This window comes from Chlorocebus sabaeus, chromosome 13, assembly GCF_047675955.1.
Source record: "Chlorocebus sabaeus isolate Y175 chromosome 13, mChlSab1.0.hap1, whole genome shotgun sequence".
Classification (NCBI taxonomy): Eukaryota; Metazoa; Chordata; class Mammalia; order Primates; family Cercopithecidae; genus Chlorocebus; species Chlorocebus sabaeus.
Genome location: NC_132916.1, coordinates 13,537,078 through 13,556,683, shown reverse-complemented (window position 1 = coordinate 13,556,683; position 19,606 = coordinate 13,537,078). Strand labels below are relative to the sequence as shown.

Here is a 19,606-nt window from a genome sequence, read left to right as displayed (position 1 = left end):
CCCATGGTAACCAGAAGTCAGGGCCCTTCTCCAGACATTGAGAGTCTATTCAGGTACTTGATGGGGATTTTGAGATTCTCTCTCTCTCTCTCTCTCTCTCTCTCTCTCTCTCTCTGTCTCTCTCTCTCTCTCTCTCTCACACACACACACACACAGAGAGAAGCAAACTCTGGGCAATCTGCCAGATCAGGAAGGATGTATACTGCATCTTAGGCCACCCAGAGCTCATCAGTACTATAGCTGTTGGTTGAGTGGCCTAAAACTGACAAGCTGAGCTTTTCTGAGCCAAATAACATGGCCGGCCAATTATTCCTGGAACCATTTATCTGGAAGGGCACAGGGCTTTCTGCATAGTGAGCTAAGTGAGGCAGGATCCCCCTCAGCTCTAGCTGGCCTTGTAGAGGAGGTGTGGGACAGGCAGGCCCAGCCCATAGCCACCGCTCCCTCGGGGCAGCCTCAGAAGGCGTGCCAGGAGGCCCACAGGTGTGGCATCGCACCTCCAGAGATTAACCACCATCCAGGGACTTGCAACATTTTCTGGCTTCACTGATAAATGGTATGTAGGGAAACCTGGCAAGAGAAATTAGTTTGGAAACTTGGAGTCATTCACACAGGAAATAAATGGTAGAATGCATTAAAAATAATATGAGTAATAGTAGCTATCATTTATTAAACCTCTAGTGTGTACAAGCACTGAGCTGTGTGCTTTACACATTTTCTCATTTAATCTTACAAGGTAGGCTCAGTTGTCATCCACATTTTTCAGAAAAGGAAAGTGATGCTTTGCAGTCGCTAACGTGCCCACAGCTGCTGAACTAGTAAGTGGTGAAGCCACGATTTGGCCCAGGCAGTTGGTCTGCAGAGCCCTCACTCCTCACAGCTTCGCAGTGGCTGTGGAGATGCACAGGGTGGATGCATCTGATAGATACTTAGACCATGGAAATAATTGTGCTTTCTGACCTAGTAGACTCATTTTTCTTCCTTGCCTTGCTGTCAGCTGTCAGTTATTCCTTCTCATAACAGTCCTTTCTTGGACAGCTGTCTCCCTTTCCTCAGAAATGATTCTTTGAAAACACCGTGAGATGAAGAACGAAACAATCCAATTTATTAAGCTGCTTTTGTAAAGTGAAAACAAATGGGTCAGAATGAAGATGGTTTATTGTGTTCACTAAGACAACATGTTTTTGGTTCTACCTCTAGGCCAGATACCTTGCTTGGGCAGATGAGAGGAGAGTGTTTTAGAGCCTCCGGAACTTGTAGTCTGATGAGAGAGACAGTTGCGCAAAAAACGATAGCAGTGTACTAACTGCCTGGCCACAGTTAACATTTGTGGTGCTTTTCAAGCATATAAAAGTGACTGCTTTCCTGGAAGGGCAAGGAGTGTATTGGAAGATAGCAGTAACAGAGTCATACAGAACAGGTGTACGTCGGCTGTATGAAGGCGAGTGGCCTTCTAGGCACATCTGTAAAAACAGCTGCAGCAAAGGACACAGCACACCAGCTTATTTTGTAAGCTATGCCTCCCATTAATGGATCTTTCCATGATATGTAAAATATCAGAGTGTAGTAGTACATAATAAGGGTCAGCATTGTTTTGGGAAATGTAGAGTGTATGCAAATAGTATGTGTAAGTATGTAAACATATACTCATGCACATTGGATCATGACATAAAATATGTCTCTAAAGTATGGATTGTTGAAAAAAAAGAAGTTTGAAAGTGGCCTCACAAATCAACCTCTGTGAGCCTCAATGTCTTTAGGTTGATTTGAAGATGAAATGAACAAGCTGTTAGCATATAATATATGCTCATTAAAGATCAGCTGCTCATAGGCCAGGGAATGGCACCTTACCTAGAAACTGAGAATGCAGATTTGCTAAGTTTATATGTATTTGCTGAGTGACTGGATGTGCAGGGACTTGCAGGTCTGAAGCATCCCAGGGGCTACAGGGAGCTCAGAGCCTAAGTGATGGAACCAGAGTGGGAGCACCTGCTGACTGCGTGTCCAGGGTAGGGTGGCAGACTCGTGTGCTGGGCTAACTTCAGCCAGTTGAGGAGTCAAGAGACAGTGAGTGGTTTTTGAATGAACACAGATCCCTGAGAGATGCAGAAGGCGGTTCAGCGCCCAAGTGTAGGCACCAGCCTTGGGCACAAGCAGAAGATTTCCTTCTTAGAGGAGGAAAACCAATAAGCCTGGGGCCTGGCTGGAGATGCTCAAAGCTTAGAGGGCAGGAAGTCATCAGTGCTGGCCTTTCTTGTGGTGTGGTTGCTTATTTGTTGATAGTTGGTGGCTGGGCTACAGATGGTTTGAAGAAAGTAAAATTCTAAACCAGCCAAATACAAAGGCACCTCCATGACCTCTAGACTCAAATGAGTGCAGGAACTTTAGCTTCCAAGTCCATGTCTTGGGACATCCACTTTGGATGACACCCACTGGTCGCAGTGGAGCCTCTCAGAAGCTGTCTGGCCAGATTTGCCCAGGTCCTTCTATGCATTGTTCAGGTCTCAGCTGGAATGTGACTTCCTCAAGGAAACCTTCCACCCTCCCAGTCTAAATTGGGTCTTCCCCTGATACTCTCATAGCACCTGTACTTCTTCTGTTCTCCACATCACACACCGACTTTGAGTTATCTGTGAGATGCCTGTGTTCCCACGGGAATGTTAACTCCATGAGGGTAGATGTTGCCTGTGCTTAGCTCATTCATGCACCTGGCACCTCGTGAATGACCCAGAAATGGAAGAGAAAGGAGGTGGTATTTAGTTGACTGAGGTGTTACTTTTTTTGTCTCATACAAAGTTATACGTTGCTTCGTAATTTTAATTCATTATTTTCCCTTATTGATGGGCTTTTATTTTCTGTTCAACTAAAATATCAGTTCCTCAAGGACAAGGATCACATCTTTTGCTTTTTAAAAAATACTCTCTTAGTCTTACCACAGTTCCGAGAATGTTAGAGTAAAATAGGTGCATGCTGGTAGAAGATTTGTGTGACATTACTGTGGATTGAGTTACCAGTTTGATAGCTTAGATACAAACCCACACAGTGAATAAAGGGCTCACAGAATCACTATAAAGGCAATAGTAATGCCTTTGTATAGCGTTTTCATGGTGGTTTTCAGTTTAGCAAAGCATTTTTGCATGGATTTTTCTTATTTGACTCTCAGGGTGAATGATCTTGTAAGCCAGAGCGAGATGTGCGTTCTCCACTTACAAAGGAGCCTGTGGACCCACACAGCGAGCAGGAGACGCAGCCTCTAAACAGATCTGCTTCCCAACAAATCCGTAGCGGGTGTGTTTCTCCTACTCCACTACCTTCCCTTCTCTCTGAGGATTTTTCTTTTGCTTGATTTTTCTTTCCCCTAAAGGGCAGAAGGGGTAGTCTGGTTTTCCACATCAGAAGGCTGACTCTGCGTTTGGAATGTGGTAATACAAGTTCGGTGACTGTGTGAGCATGCGCGAAGGACTCCAAAGGAGGAAATTCACCGTCAGAAACCTGGTGCAGATTTATGTTATGGATGAACGTATTAATCATATTTTCTTATGAGGTTTCTAAGAAACTTTGCTTTGTATCATGTAGATAATATCTAATTTAGTGCTTTGTCTAGAATTTTCCCATGATAGGTATTTACTTGGGACCCTATAATTCTATAATACACTTAGTAATTCAATATACTTTCACAATATACAGGAAATTCTTTTTCTATTTTCTGAATTTCCCTTACTAGAAAGTGTGGTACTCTAAACTCAGATGGCTTATGACTAGAAAAGGTCACACCTTTTAAAGACGCAGCTGCATTCCCTCAGCTGTCAGGCTTGCTATTCGCAAACTCTGTTACAAGACACCATCTTAGAAGAATGTTCTGAAAAAAGCAAGATGCAATCAAACAAATATGTCACCATAAATAGGAAGAAAATTCTTAGTTGAAATCTGATTTCTTGGGAAACATTTTAAAATGTATTTCTTTCAAAATTAAAATTTAACAAAACAAGAAAAGAACTACCTTCCAAATAAGTATACTTGGAAATTACAGACTTGATTTAGATTTCTTCCTAGGAAAGAAAAACGTTTAAACCAGAATCACACACACCTATAGCTGGAAGTGCCCCTACAACTATTGAGTGCGGGTGAGGAAACTGAGGCCAGAAAGGTCAAGTCACTGGCTGGAATCTGCACAGCAGACTTGGAGGCCAGGATGAGATCCTCACCCAGTGCTCTCTTGGTTACCATGCCACCTGTCCTGTACCCCTGTTTGAATCTATAATAGTGACAAGAACTCACGCCTGTAATCCCAGCACTTTGGGAGGCTGAGGCGGGCGGATCATGAGGTCAGGAGTTTGAGACCAGCCTGGCCAAGATGGTTAAACCCTGTCTCTATTAAAAATACAAAAATTACGCCTGTAATCCCAGCACTTTGGGAGGCCGAGGTGGGCAGATCCCGAGGTCAGGAGATCGAGGCTGTCCTGGCTAATAGGGTGAAACCCAGTCTCTACTAAAAATACAAAAAAAAAAAAAAAAAAAAAATTAGCCAGGCATGGTGGTAGGTTCCTGTAATCCCAGCTACTCAGGAGGCTGAGGCAGGGGAATCACTTGAACCTGGGAGGCGGAAGTTGCAGTGAGCCAAGATCTCCGCACTGTGCCACTGTACTCCAGCCTGGGTGACAGAGTGAGACTCTGTCTCAAAAAAAAATTACAAAAAAAAACACAAAAAATACAAAAATTAGCTAGGCGTGGTTGCGCACGCCTGTAGTCCCAGCTACTCAGGAGGCTGAGGCAGAAGAATCGCTTGAACCCAGGAGGCAGAGGTTGCAGTGAGCCAAGATTGCTCTACTGCACTCCAGCCTGGGCGACACAGCGAGACTTCATCTCAGATTAAAAAAGAAACAAAAATGCTATTGCTGTTGAAAGCTTCCTGTGACCCGGCCCTTTCATGCATGTTTATCTCCGTTAATCCTCACTACAACCCTATGAGGTAGATATGATTGCCCCCATTTTACAAATGAGGAAAGTGCTGATAGACCTGCATCGTTTCTGTATTTAGGATGAATAGAAATACTTCATTTTTAGCTAACTTCTGTCTCCTAATTTTTTATCAATTTGTTTTGGAGATTATGGCAATATTCAATAACCTTTAAAAATATCCATAATGGAATACTTTTTTAGTAGGATTAGCTAGTGTTGGCATTTAATTGTGATTTTCTATTATGTGTCACATATCTGTCTCCTAACTGGTCCTCTCACATGTAACCTTTCTCCACTTCAATCCTTTCTTCATGATGCTTATTACAGTAGGGTTAGCATTCAAAAATGCAACTACGCCTGGAGTCCCAGCTAATTGGGAGACTGAGGTGGGAAGATTGCTTAAGGCCAGGAGTTTGAGACCAGCCTGGACAACATAGAGAGAACCTGTCTCAAAAAGAAAACAAATGCAAGTCAGGTCATACCATTTCCTCTTATGGCAATATATGGTCTATGCCATTACTACCCCAACTGAAAGACCAGCTTTTCACAGGAATGCAGATACAGAGGTTTGGGTGAGCCATGCAGCCATTCATCTGGTAATAGGAGCTGTACCTGCCAGATGAAATACTTCATATTCAAGAGAGAGAGTGACCAATAGAACAAGAGGCAAATGATATAAACAGACATTTACAGAAAAGGAAGTAAAGACAGTTGTTTAACATGTTCACATTGACTCATGATAACCAAAATACAAACACAACCACAAATTATACAATACCTCTGAAAGAATACATTGAAAAACCATTTGCTTTTGGCCAGGGGAACTCTGGCAGAAGACAGGGATGTGAGAGGTACTTCCCATAATACACCCTTTTTAACCCTTTATAATTTGTACACAGTTACCCAAGTGCTGGAGTAATGTGGATTCCAGACATTTAAATAAAAAACATGCAGAAATGAAAACTTGTTCATCCCAGCTGGAAGCTCCATCTGAATGTATAGGCTATCCATGTTAAAAGATATTTTTGGGAGTTTATAAACCAAACATTAACATTATAATGTCTTACTTTTTTTGTACATCACATTACGGATTATAGGACACTTTCCGTGTTGTTTCAGTTGATCCTCACAGGATCTGGGACTGTAGCTTAGCGAGGTTATTGTTTTGTTTCATTTAATTTAATTTAGGAGAGCTAAATAATTAAACATGAGGCCAAAGGACATAAGAAAGTGGCAGTCTTTTATTGCAAATATGCACACACTCTCGGGCGAGGTTCTCTGATCCTCAGGTGTGGGGGGCCAGGGAAGTCGCACCGGGCTCTTGGGTGAGGTTCCCTGGTCCACAAATGCGGGGGCCGAAGAAGTCACGCCAGCTCCTGCTGGTGGCGGACTTTTATGCATTGGTACTGGAAGGGGGAGGGCAGTGGGCGGGATAAGGGCCTGATAGGGGCATCTCCATAGGCGTGGCCAGGAAAGTTTCAGTCTCTTCAGATTGACGTCACCTGGCGCATGCTCAGTTGATCTGCATCTTCCTGGGTGTGAGCTGCATTTTCCCACGCACGGGAAAGTTGGTGAGGAAGAACCCGGAAGCAACATGGATTGTGCCTTCTTGTTCACCTTCCTCCATCTTGTCCTTTCTCCTTCACCCAAACAGTCCAACGTCTTATTGATTATAAGAATTTAGGGCGCCGTGGTCTGTCTGGCTGCTTCCTGCTGTTAGGGGGCGTAGTCAGGGTCTGAGGTTGGCAGTTGGATGTAGGGATGCAGGAGCATTTGGTTGAAGGTGACTCGGGTGATCTCTTGGACCTTGGCTCGGAGAAATTTTATTAAAATGGGAGCAAGACATAACATAAGGCAGAGCATTAGTATGAGAATTAGGAAATCACAAAGGGCACCTTGCCAAGCTAGGTCTTCTATGAGAGTAAAAAGTTGGGAAACCTACTGGTTGGGGGATGGGTCGGGAAGGAGGGTGTCTATGGGGTTTATGAGGGAAAAGTCAGTTAAGTTAAGATGAAGAATGGTGAGGAAGTGGGAAAATTTGAGAAGGGTGTTGATCCTTGAGTAGAACCTGGTCACCTGGAGAAAGGGAAGGGAAATAGATGTTTTGAGTTAGGTTAAGATGTCTTGTCCCAAGAGGGGGGTGGGACAAGAGGGCATGATGAGGAAAGAGTGGGCAAAGCATGCATAGTCCGGGCAGTAACTTAACATTGGGGTCTGGCAAGGGTTAGATGGTGTACCGTCTACCCCAACTACTGAGATAGTGGATGGCTGGCTAGGACCTCCATAGGTTGACAAAACAGAATAAGTAGCCTCCGTATTGATGAGAAAAGAAATTGGCTTACCCGCTATCTGTAGAGTTACCCTAGGCTCGGCGAGGGTGACAGGGGTCTCCCAGTGTGGGCACCGTCAGTCGTCGTCCAGGTGTAGGAGCTGGAAGGAGCCTTCCAACCCTTGAGGAGAGGCACCACGTTGAGGCGCAATGCCTGCCCTGCTGGCGGGGCAATCAGACTTCTAGTGTCCTTCCTGTTGGCAGGTTGGGCATGGCATGATAGGCAGGCGAGGATTTGGACACCTTTTTTCTCAATGCCCAGTTGTGCCACACTTAAAGCATGAGCCAGACGGAGTGGCCGGCTTGGCCTGGGGACACTGGCTTGCCCAGTATCCTAGGTCGCTGCATTTATAGCAGGAGCCCTTGGGAGACTTGCCCTGTGTCTTCCCTGCCAGCAGAGTGGGCATTGCTGGTTGGAGGGCAGCCACTAGAGCTTGCGCCTGAAGCACAGCCCTTCTTTTCTCCTTGTCTAGCTCTGCGGCCTCAGCTGCTTCTTCTCTGGAGTTAAAAACTTTAAAGGCCAATTTTACGAAGTCCTGTACGGGGGTTTGAGGCCCATCTTCAACCTTTTTTAGCTTTTTTCGAATATCTGAGGCTGACTGGGAGATAAAATAGGAGGCTAGGACAGCTGCTCCGGCTGGGGAAGTGGGGTCTAGCCAGGTAAATTGGGCCAGTGCCTCTGTAAGGCGATTTAGGAAGGAAGCCGGGTTCTCATCTGGGTGCTGGATGATTTCCTTTAGTTTATCAAAATTGACCACTTTGTTAGAGGCTGCCTGCATACCGGCCAAGAGACATTGAACCATAATGTCTCTCCTATGGCGGCCGGGCTGCTGTGGTTGGTAATCCCAATCTGGTTCTATGGACGGGACAGCCATCTTTCCTAACGGGATGGTGGCGTCGGCTAAATGCCATTGATCTGCATGTTGCCTGGCGGCTGCAAGAATACACTCTCTTTCCTCTGGGTTAAGTGAGGAGGACAAAATGACCTGTAAGTCATGCCAGGTTAGATCATATGCCTGACATAGGTATCGAAACTCCTTGGAATATAGGGTGGGGTTAGCAGAGAAGTCGCCGAGCCATTTTTCAATCTTGGAAAGGTCTACCAAGGAAAAAGGGGCATGGACTCTAGTCCTTCGGCTCCAGTGACCTCTCGGAGGGGGGCCAACAAACTAACAGGGGAGGTTGAAACAGACTGACCAGTCGGGTAGGTTGAGACCGGCTGACCGGCAGAGGGGGTTGGGGCAGGCTGACTGGTAGAGGGGGTTGGGGCAGGCTGACCGGTAGAGGGCTGACTAGTGGGGGCCGCTACCGCGGTCTTGGAGCGAGTGTGGGCGGAAATGGGAGAGGTAAGAGGAGTGGCTGAGGGAGGGGCGGTAGGAGGAGCATGGGGGGGGGGGGTAGGTAGGTCGGGAGGGAGGTGCCCCGCCGTCAGCCTCATCTGAGATGGAAGTAGAATCTTCCTCTGCTTGTGGTGTGGGGGCCGAGGGCTGGGTTTTAGCTAACAAGACCTGGGCCATTGAACACTGGGCGCACAGGTCTGGGTGAGAACGCAAGTCCGAAAAGCCTTGGACATAGATAATCTCTGACCACTTTCCAAGCCTTTGGCAGAAATTAGAGAGATCTAATAGAATGTTATAGTCAAATGTGCCGTCTGGTGGCCATTGAGATTGGTTGTCTAATTTATACTGCAGCCATGCCACAGTGGAGAGGAAAATTAGCCGCTTTCGTTTTAAATCTTGAGCTAGATGTAAGGCTTCCAAGTTTTGGAGGAGACACCCTAAGGGGGTGTTCCTAGGGATTTTCGATTGTGAGGTTCCCATTGTTTAACCACCAGAAATGGAAACCGACCTCACGCAGTGGCAAAGCGTCCTTTGCCGCTGCTGGAGACTGGGGGCTCCTGGAGCCACTAACGGAGAATTGAGGAACTTCAAGATGGACGTCTCCAAGTTGAAGACCTCACTGCACCACAGGGTGGCTACGTCCTTGGGCGTACGTACGACTCTAGGCCAAGGACACGGAAACGGACGGAGATGGTTAACAAAGGGGAGTACTCACCGAAGAAGAAATTCTCAGAGCGGCACCAGTGGAAAGCTGGAACACTTGTTCGGTGTTGGTGGCTGGTTGGGTTGGGAGCTGGTTTGCTGGGGAGGAGGTTCGTTAGACCCCTAGGGGATGTTGAGGAAGGGTCTCCTCCTGGGTCGGGTTTCGGCACCAACTGTTTTGTTTCATTTAATTTAGGAGAGCTAAATAATTAAACATGAGGCCAAAGTACATAAGAAAGTGGCAGTCTTTTATTGCAAATATGCGCACACTCTCGGGCGAGGTTCTCTGGTCCTCAGGTGTAGGGGGCCAGGGAAGTCGCGCCAGGCTCTCGGGTGAGGTTCCCCAGTCCACGAATGCAGGGGCAGAAGAAGTCATGCGGGCTCCTGCTGGCGGCGGACTTTTATGCATTGGTATTGGAAGGGGGAGGGCAGTGGGCGGGATAAGGGCGTGATAGGGGCATCTCCATAGGCGTGGCCGGGAAAGTTTCGATCTCTTCGGATTGACGTCACCTGGCGCATGCTCGGTTGATCTGCATCTTCTCGGGCGTGGGCTGCATTTTCCCGTGCGTGGGAAAGTTGGTGAGGAAGAACCCGGAAGCAACATGGATTGTGCCTTCTTGTTCACCTTCCTCCATCTTGTCCTTTCTCCCTCACCCAAACAGTTATGATTTGCCTAAAGTCACACAGCAAACTGTATTCAATACCCACCGCAGTCCATTTACTTACATATCTGTCTCCCCTAGTAGATTCAGAGCTCATGACACAGACAAGACCACAGTCTATGCCTTCCATTCGCAGTCCACTGCCGTTAGATGATGCTAGCTTAGAAAGGAGTCAGGGAAATGTGTCAGCTTCCCCTTTCATGGTTTTGGGGACACAGGGAAAGGGGTGAGTCTCACCAAAAACAGAAAACAAGATTCCAGGAAGCTCTTTTAATTGGTGCCATTGCAAATGTAAGTGATACAAAGAAAAAAATAGCTTTCAAGTTTTAATTTCTTTGTAAGGAGGTAAGTTCCACACCCAGTAGAACTTTGTCCCTAAGGTGTGGGAAGTTGATGCTGTAAAGCAGCCTCATTTGAATTCCCTTTTAGATTCTATCTCCTTTTGGAAACTCCACCTCCTTTTTGCAAATGTGATTTTATGTAAAACGCCAGTGACAATTGAGATAGTTCAAGTGGAACATTACATATGTATTTTTAAGGCCTGAGGAAAGAGAAAAATAAATAAGTTGCCTAGGTAAGAATTCTTAGCACTCATTTGAACAAACCTTAAGCCTATAATGAGTGTCGCAGAGGCCGCAAAAACTTAAGAATATCGTATACTGCTGGGCTCTATAGCTCATGCCTGCTATCCCAGTGCTGTGGGAGGCTGAGGCAGACAGATCACTGGCAGTCAGGAGTTCGAGACCAGCCTGCCCAACATGGTAAAATCCCGTCTCTACTAAAATTACAAAAATTAGCTGGGCATGATGGCATGCACCTGTAATCCCAGCTACTGTGGAGGCTGAGGCAGGAGAATCACTTGAGGTTGGGAGGCGGAGGTTGTAGTGAGACGAGATCATGCCACTGCACTCCAGCCTGGGCAAAAGAGTGAGGCTCCATCTCAAAAAATATAGATAGATAGATAGATAGATAGATAGATAGATAGATAGATAGATAGATATTTAAATAAAAAATATATATTTATGTATATATTTAAATAATATATTATAGGGAGAGAGAGTATACTATCAGAGCTTCCAAACCCTTTGGCATGGATACCTTCGTCGTTGGAGTGAAATTTAATGCTAATTAAAGGGCCTGTGTTATTTTCCTTAACTAAGGAAGAAAAAGCAATCATTATTTTCAAAGAACTTAGGGGGAGACCCACATGATCGCTGTGAAATGGAAACACATTTTTTGATTAAACAGGACTCTATCTGAAACACTTGAGAATTTTATAGTAAAGCTTAGATAAATATTTCATGTAACATCTTAAGATGCAATCATTCATAGTAATTTTAGTGCTCTGATTTCTGTTTGTTTTCAGATTGAAAAAGCAAATGTTTTCTATGATGGTTTATATCTGGAAGCTGCCAATTGAGCTCAATTTCATAAGGCTTATCTTTATAAATAAGTTAAATAGGATAATAAGAAATAGTTCAACTTACTTTTATTTTATGTCTATCTCTTTAAACAGAAGCGACATTAGAATATCTTTTTTTTAATTGAAATGTAAATTGTGGCCACCTTTGTAAATACAACATGCCGTTTAACCTCCTTAAGCCAACCGTAGATCTAGGATTATCTTACCCTCCAGCTGCCTCAGTGGACTTTCTTTGGAAGCTACTGCTTTAGGTTCTTCTGGAGCAGAAACCTGCCCGTCTCCAGCTAGAGCCTTCACCTGGTAATGTGGGCCCCTCTCCCCAGCACAAAACCCTGTGTTCTGAGAGTTGTTTTTCAGACTGTCCTTTGTTAGCGTGCTAGATGGATAACGTCAGCTTTTTCTCAAATCCGTCTTGATTTGGGGTCCTCTTTGTCCTAATGAGTATTTCACAGCTCCATCTATGAACTCACTTCTATTTGCCTGGACTCCTGAAAGTGGATGTACCTGGCTTTCCAGTGATGCATAAAGAAGTGTTTTCTTTATCCATTTGAATCATCTACCCACCAAGCACCTAGGTGTTGTACTCAGCACTCCATTGGGCGCATGAAGAATTAAACGTCCATTCATTTTTAAAAAAACAATAGTTTTTGTTAGCCACCACGTCCCACAGTGCTCTGCTAGGCACCGAGGATACGATAGTGAACCCAGGTGTGATCCTTGCCCTTATGGAGCTAATGTTTTAGTGGGAAAGAGAGATGATAAGTGAGTCCAAATAAAATAAAGTGATTACCAGTGATTATGAAAAGTGCTCCGAAGGAAGGTGAGTGGGAAAGGGCAAGGGTTGGTGTGGCCTCTGACCGGGTGTGGAGGGAGAGCTGAAGGATGAGAATGACCTAGCGGCGTGGAGAGCAGATCGTGGGCCAGCTGGGAGGAGGGAATCGGGGAGAGAGGCTTTGCCGAGGGAAGAAGCATGATGTTGTCTTCTAGGAACTCTGGGACCTGCAGGGCAGCGGAGCAGGAGAAAGCTCTAGGAAATAGGGCTAAAGGGAGAAAGGCAGTGGCCAGAGCTCACGACGCCTCACAGACAGGGTCACATGTGTGCGTTTTATTCTAGTGCCAGTGGGAAGTCTTCATGATGTTTTGTTTTGTTTTGTTTTGTTTTGTTTTGTTTTGTTTTGTTTTGTTTGAAATAGAGTCTCACTGTGTGGCCCAGGCTGGAGTGCAGGGGCACGATCTTGGCTCACTACAACCTCCACCTTCTGGGTTCAAGGGATTCTCCTGCCTCAGCCTCCCGAGTAGCTGGGATTACAGGCACCTGCCACCATGCCCGGCTAATTTTTGTATTCTTAGTAGAGACAGGGTTTCACCATCTTCGTCAGGCTGGTCTTGAACTCCTCACCTCATGATCCACCCACCTCAGCCTCCCAAAGAGCTGGAATTACAGCCATGAGCCACCATGCCCGCCAGTTTTGATGAGTTTTATGCAGGGGAGAGATATGCTCTCATTTCCTTTTGTATTCCTGAAAGTTATTCTGCCACCTTTGAGGAAAATAAACCAGAAGGAGTAAGACTGGGGTTAGCAAGGCTGAGTGGTCAGTCATACAGCTGTGGTGTGGGCAGAAGACACGACTGGGGCTGGCTTTGGTAGGAGTAGAAATAAGGAAGAAGTACCTCACACCATCTGTGTCAGAGCGGAGTCACCAGGACGTGCTGATGGATGGATCACACTTAGAGGAAAGAAGGAAAGGCTGACCTTGTGGGTGTCCCATGTGTCTGAGGGAGCATTTGGAGGAGTGGCCGTACCAGTTACAGAGGTAGATAAGTCCCAAGACCAACAAATTTGAAGGAGAAAGTCAGAGTTTCTGCTGGGGCGCAGCAGAATACAGTGCAAGCCTGCAGCTGTTTGCAGTTGACCTGTGGGCGTGGTACGAGTCAGGGATTAGAAGTCTGCAGGCCCTTTAGGAGCCAGGTTTAACAGTGACTGCTTGAGGACGCCAGAGGGGAGAAAAACAGCTCTGTGCAGGGAAGAGCTGGTGCCTTGGGTCTAAAGGGTAGGATTTTTGAGTAACCAGAGAGCTGCATCCCCAGGGATGGGGCAGTGAGCAAAGGCTTGGAGGGGGCACGCACGGCGTGGCCAGCCTGGCAGGGGCAGAAGTTTGCAGTATAGCAGTCAGTCACTGTTACTTTTTGTAGGGACTTTATCTGCAAGAGAGGTGAAGGTCATCTGCCTTTGCTCCCCCTCCTCCCCTCCCTACTTTAAGTCCACAAGCCATTGGCTTCCTGGGAGTCCTCTTGGGAATTCAGGGTTAGGACCAGGGTTTCACCAGGGCACCCTCCAGACTGTCCACGCCGAATTGAGATGTCTTTAGCTGTTTTTTAGGAAAATCTCATGGTACCAGCCTTCTCCCCTGCCACCTGCCACCTGCCACAGAAGTCCATGTCCATTTTTATGTATGCAGAGATTATGAAACACCTGCATTTATATGTTTCCATTTATTTCCCACTTAGGTTTTATGGCAGGCACACAAAGAAACCCTCAGATGGCTCAGTATGGACCTCAACAGACAGGACCATCCATGTCGCCTCATCCTTCTCCTGGGGGCCAGATGCATGCTGGAATCAGTAGCTTTCAGCAGAGTAACTCAAGTGGGACTTACGGTCCACAGATGAGCCAGTATGGACCACAAGGTAAACCCAAAGCTTCTCCTAAATGCATGGCAGCAAGTTGTAGAAGTTTTCTTAATGTGTTAGTCCTTCAGGATTTTAATATTGTGAACATATCGTAAGATCCATTATCTGTTACCTGACAGGTTTGTGAGGTTCATACAAGCCCACAGTACTTTAGTTGCCCCTAATGACGGGAGCAATAATTACAGTCACTATTGGTTAAGCATTTATGTATCAGACACTAGGGTAAGTGCTCATCATCCTTGTGTTGCTAATGAAGTAGGGGACCCCTACCTTCTGTGACGTGGTTCTAAATGTAGAGAAAAAAACACAAGCCACGTTCTCAGAAGGTTTCTGATGTAAAACTTGGGCTTTGTTGGGTTGGATTCTGGTTTGGCCCCTCCCTCTTAGTGATCTCTGTCAAAACCCTGAGCTGACAGCTCAGGATGGCATTGCCCCGCACATCCCTCCCAGTTTCTCTCCGAGGTGCCGCATCAGGTCAGCAGTAGCTCTCACTTTCCCAGTCATCCCCAGTCTGACTCTTCAGAGACAGGACAAAGCCTGAAATGGTTACATGTCTTTCACAAGAGAAGGTAAGGGAGGAGCGGAGAACTAAGTGGAATCATGTCCAGCATGCACCACTGGCCTGCCTTCTTCCTGGAAGTGGATGTAGGTTTTGTTAGATACACATAGAATCCTTTTATCAAGGTTTTTAACCTGATGTGTATAGGCATACATATATATAACATACATGTATATATATTTTTTTCTAAGTCACTTTTAGCAGTAAGACATTTGAATTTACCACCTTCCTTATATTGTATTTATTTAAATTAGACATTAATGGATAATTTAGAGAGAATGAGATAATCTGGCACAATTCCCAGAGTTCCCTCACTTCTGAAAATACCAGGAACATTCCGGGTGAAGATGATGAGTGCCATTGGGAAACCGTAGTAAAATGTTTACCACTTCTACAACAAAACCAGGTTTGCCTGGGGTAGAGCCTTGGGATTTCCTAGAGGCATTTGCAGCTGTTTAGCAAACCCATCTATGAGGCCAGGCAAATATAAGGTGAGGCCCAGTCACCTCCCTTTTTACCTGCCGTTTCTCAGAAAATCACATCTTTCTGATGAAAAGTACTTTACAGCTTGAAAAGCGAGTTCTTTTCTTGTGTGCTGAAGATCTTTTTCCAAAAGATCTTAAACAGTTTCACTGCTACCAATGGAGCATTGTTTCTTGGCCTTAGAGGGCTTTGTTATATTTACTTTCCAAAGATTTCTGTTGGTAGGAAGACTATGGGGATACCCAAGAAAGCAAACATCTATAGAGAGCCTCTCCTGCCTTTGTTCAGGCTTGTCCTGAGAGTGAGACTTGCTGTTTTGCCCAATTCTCTTTATATCACATCATCAAGAGTTGTCCATGTTAGCAATTCCAGTAAGCGTTAGGAATTTCAGTCCCAGTCGACAGTAATGGTCTGCTGGTTCCCTGTCAGCGCCAGGTAACTATGACATGTAGCTGTTTGTTGCTGAGCAGAGGCAGGACTGTGCGTTAGCCACCACCCTTACTGAACGTGGTGGGTGTTGTCAAAGCCAGGTTTCTTTAGCTGTCATGGAAAGAAGAGAACTTAGCAGCAGTTGGAAAAGCGGTTTATAAGTCGTGGTAGGCACAGAAAATGTGGGCTTTTGTTCCTAATGTAATTGGAAGCAAGGTCCAGACCTTGTTCTCAGAACTGGGTGTGGGTAAAGGTGGTCTACTTAACTTTTAAGACCATAAGCCCTTCCTGGACTCTGAAATTTGTCTCCATACTCTTTAGTAATTCAATCTTGTAGCCTCTTTTTCTACTCATCATACATGAAGACTGAGCCTTGAGCTATCTAGTAAATCTTTCGTGAACAACTAAGGAAGAACTTTTGCTATAGGAACTAACAGCAGGGAAGGAAATTACTGTAGAATGGATTTATTTTTTGACTAAATCCCTGTTTTCTGCTATCACTGAATGTGAAGACTCTTAATTTAAGAGCACTGAGGCCAGGAGAGTTCTTATCCAAACTGCTGTGTTTCCTTGGAAAATTGCTTACTCTTTCTGAATTGCTTTTTGTCTAGAAAACGAGAAAATGAGATTATATTGCATTGGAAGTTGCTTCCACTTCTAATGTTCTGCGAGTCCTTGCTTCAGTTCCAGGACCTTTACTGTTATGGTAGCCCACTGGGTTCCTGCGTCACAGTTCAGCTTTTTGTTGGAGTGTTTTAAGGTATGAACCTTAAGTGTAGGTTAATAGTAGAAGTGATCTGAAATGAGAAGGATATTCCCACACTTGGCACTCTCTGGTGCCTGAAAGTCGGGCACCCCTCCCAGCACCATGCACCCTTTTCTCATCTCCTGAGTGACATTGCCACCTTGTTCCCCTCCAAGGCATGTGTGCTGCTGGGTTCCTGCGTCAGCTCTGAGTGGTATGTGCTGTGAGGGTCCCGGTACTCTCAATGTCCAATTCAAAATCATCACCTTTTCCCCCTTGGAGCCTCCTGTCCTCAGCAAACACTCAGCACCAGGAGATCACATTTGCAACATGTATTGTTGAGTTCAATAAATGCTCTTCACTTTTTCCGTCTTTGTTATCCTTTTAGAAAGGGATCCAAGTAAAGGGTTTTTTCTTTCTCCTCTTGATTAACTACTCAGATGATGAGTGACATATTCAGCTTCCTTCTTCACATGAGAAGTGTTCACATCTCTGGAATGATTCACTCATACCGCCACCCAAGATGTCATCAGTCTCCTTTTTCTGCTTTTGTTCTTCACTTCATGGCTTGCTTCTGGTTTTGCTTTTTTAAAGAAGTTTCAAATACTTCACAACCATTTTACTCACATTTTCTATGAGCAGCTTTTCCAAAATTATTAGTAATAACAACCAGCATTTATCGAACATGTTACTGTGTCCTGGGTCCTGTTTTCTAAGTGTTTTTTATATTAACTCATTGAATCCTCACAGAAGTTGCTGTTATTATTCCACTTTACAGAGGAAGAAACTGAGGCACAGAACAGGTGAACAGTTTTGCCAGGATGCACAGTGACTACCGTGGTTAAGCCAGGATCCAAACCCATTCTCTTAATTAACGGGAAGCCCTCTGAGGCTGTCTCTATTTCATAAGTGAGAACACCAAAGCCTTGAGAAATTTAACGATTTGGCCATGATCCCACAGCTGTTACAGTAAGTGGCTAGCCCAGGGTTCCCACCAACGGAAACTGACTGACGAGGGGCCTCTCCCGTGGTCACAGGTGGTGTTGCCTCCCACACCTTAACTGCACTGCCCTCTCGCCAGTTCATTCATACAGTGAGCCGCTAGGGATATAAAACCAAAATGACAAACAACTTGCCTTTATGGAACAAGAAACGTCTTAAGAATACAGGCATGGAAATATATATTAAAAATCTGACCGAGCGTGGTGGCTCATGCCTGTGATCCCAGCACTTTGGGAGTCCGAGGTGGGTGGATCACTTGAGGTCAGGAGTTCAAGACCAGCCTGGGCAACATGGTGAAACACCGCCTCAACTAAAACTACAAAACTTAGCCGGTGTGGTGGCGCACACCTGTGGTCCCAGTTACTCAGGAGGCTGAGGCACAAGAATCGCTTGAACCCGGGACGTGGAAGCTGCAGTGAGCCAAGATTGTGCCACTGCACTCCAGCCTGGGTGACAGAGCAAGACCCTGTCTTTAAAAAAAAAAAAAAAAAGTACTGAAGAGATTAAGAATGTTGCTTATGTCTATAATCTCAGCACTTTGAGAGGCTGAGGTGGGCTGATCGCTTGAGCCCAGGAGTTAGAGACCAGCCTGGGCAACATGGTAAAACCCCGTCTCTACAAAAAGATATAAAAAAATTAGCCACTTGTGATGGCACACACATGTAATCCCAGCTACTCGGGAGGCTGGCATCAGAGGATCACTTGAGCCCAGGAGGTTGAGGCTGCAGTGAACTCTGATCATGCCACTGCTCTACAGCCTGGGTGACAAAGTGAGACCGTCTCAAAAAATAAAATAAAATTTCTGTGGTGTGAAGAAGGGAGAATGTTAGAAATGTACATTAATACTATAAAATCTGAATTGTTAAATAAACAAATGAAGCCAATCTAAATGTGTAAAAATATGTAATTACAGTATATTTTGTGAAACAGCACTTTGCCACCTTCAGGCAAGCACATGTAATAATAACTATCCTTGCAAAGTGTTTGCAAGGAAAAAGGGCTGTGGGGACTTGCTTTAATAAATAGAAAGGATTATGTAATTAGCATGTTAATTATTAATAAGTGAGTTTGTATGGGAAAAAGAGAGCTAAAATCAATTTCATATCTATAACCTTTTTGTTTCTTAAGGATAAAACTATCTTGCTTGTTTTTTGCATTCTCTAGAGGAACGTCTATCACACTGACTATCCAGAAATACTTTTTGCATGTTGTTACTAGTTACAAAATATAAACACTCGGGCCTTAGTTTTGCTGTAAGTCGAGTTACCTTGGGCAGGTAACAGTAGTTCTGAGTCTGGATTCCTCCCAGGCCTCACTCACTCTGTATTAGCCTATGGGAGTCTGGGTAGGGCCACCACATACAGCCATATGGGTCGTGCTGACACCTGGGTTTATGCCTAATTTTTATTGTGTGTGTCTTGGGAAGCAGAGGACTTACAAGTAGGTGAGTCTCATGAACCTTTTATTTCTAAATTACTTTGCCAAAGGTATTTTTCAGAAGGGTTTAAATATATATTTTTTTCACTAAAGTAAATTAGATGCCATCTAGAAATTTTCCTTCTCCCTTCATTCATTATATATGTCTCATAAGTTCAACAGAGGCAAACTTGAAATGATATTCAGTTGAAATGATTACAGTTCCACACTAGTGAATTACACAGCAATACTCTTAAACTGTTGTGGTTCTAGAGGGACAAGGTATAGATGTCAAGAGTTGTGTACCCACTAGCTACTTGTGGGTACCTTATAGGCCCTGCAGTCACTGAGACCCAGGATTTCAGTCTCTACTCTTCTAAGTTCAGAACCTCCGTCTTTGGTTGGTTGGTTGGTTGGTTGGTTGTTGAGACAGAGTCTCACTCCGTCGCCCAATGTGGAGTGCAACGATGCAATTTTGACTCACTGCAACCTCGAGCTCTTGGGCTAAAGGGATTCTCCCACCTCAGCCTCTCTAGTAGCTGGGACCACAGACATGCACCCCACACCGGGCTCCATTTTTTTGTATTTTTTATAGAGACACGGTTTCAGCATGTTGCCCAAGCTAGTTTCAAATTCCTGGGCTCACATGATCCAGCCACCTCGGCCTCCCAAAGTTCTAGGATTACAGGCATGAGAGAACCTCAGTCTTATTATTGAATTGACTTAAATACAGCTGCTCTTCTGCAGAGGTGGGGTTTGTCTGCCACATGGATTCATTTTGTGTGGTCAAAAGACTTCCCGTGGATGGTACCGCAGATTGACAAGATCCTCTTCTCTGACGTTCCAAAGACTAGATTCTGTGCAGG

General features: G+C 45.1%; 1 protein-coding gene across 9 annotated transcripts in view; it reads left to right on the top strand.

Moving 5' to 3' along the window:
• The window catches only part of ARID1B (AT-rich interaction domain 1B), a 440,449-nt gene that overhangs the window by 350,365 nt on the left and 70,478 nt on the right, over positions 1-19,606 (top strand). For 8 of the 9 annotated variants that reach the window (XM_073022312.1, XM_073022309.1, XM_073022306.1 and 5 more), the window contains one exon: positions 13,924-14,103. The exons of the other annotated variant lie outside the window; for it this stretch is intronic. In XM_073022312.1, coding sequence (XP_072878413.1) covers positions 13,924-14,103 — 180 coding nt within the window. The remainder of the gene's footprint in view (positions 1-13,923; positions 14,104-19,606) is intronic. 9 annotated transcript variants of the gene reach the window in all.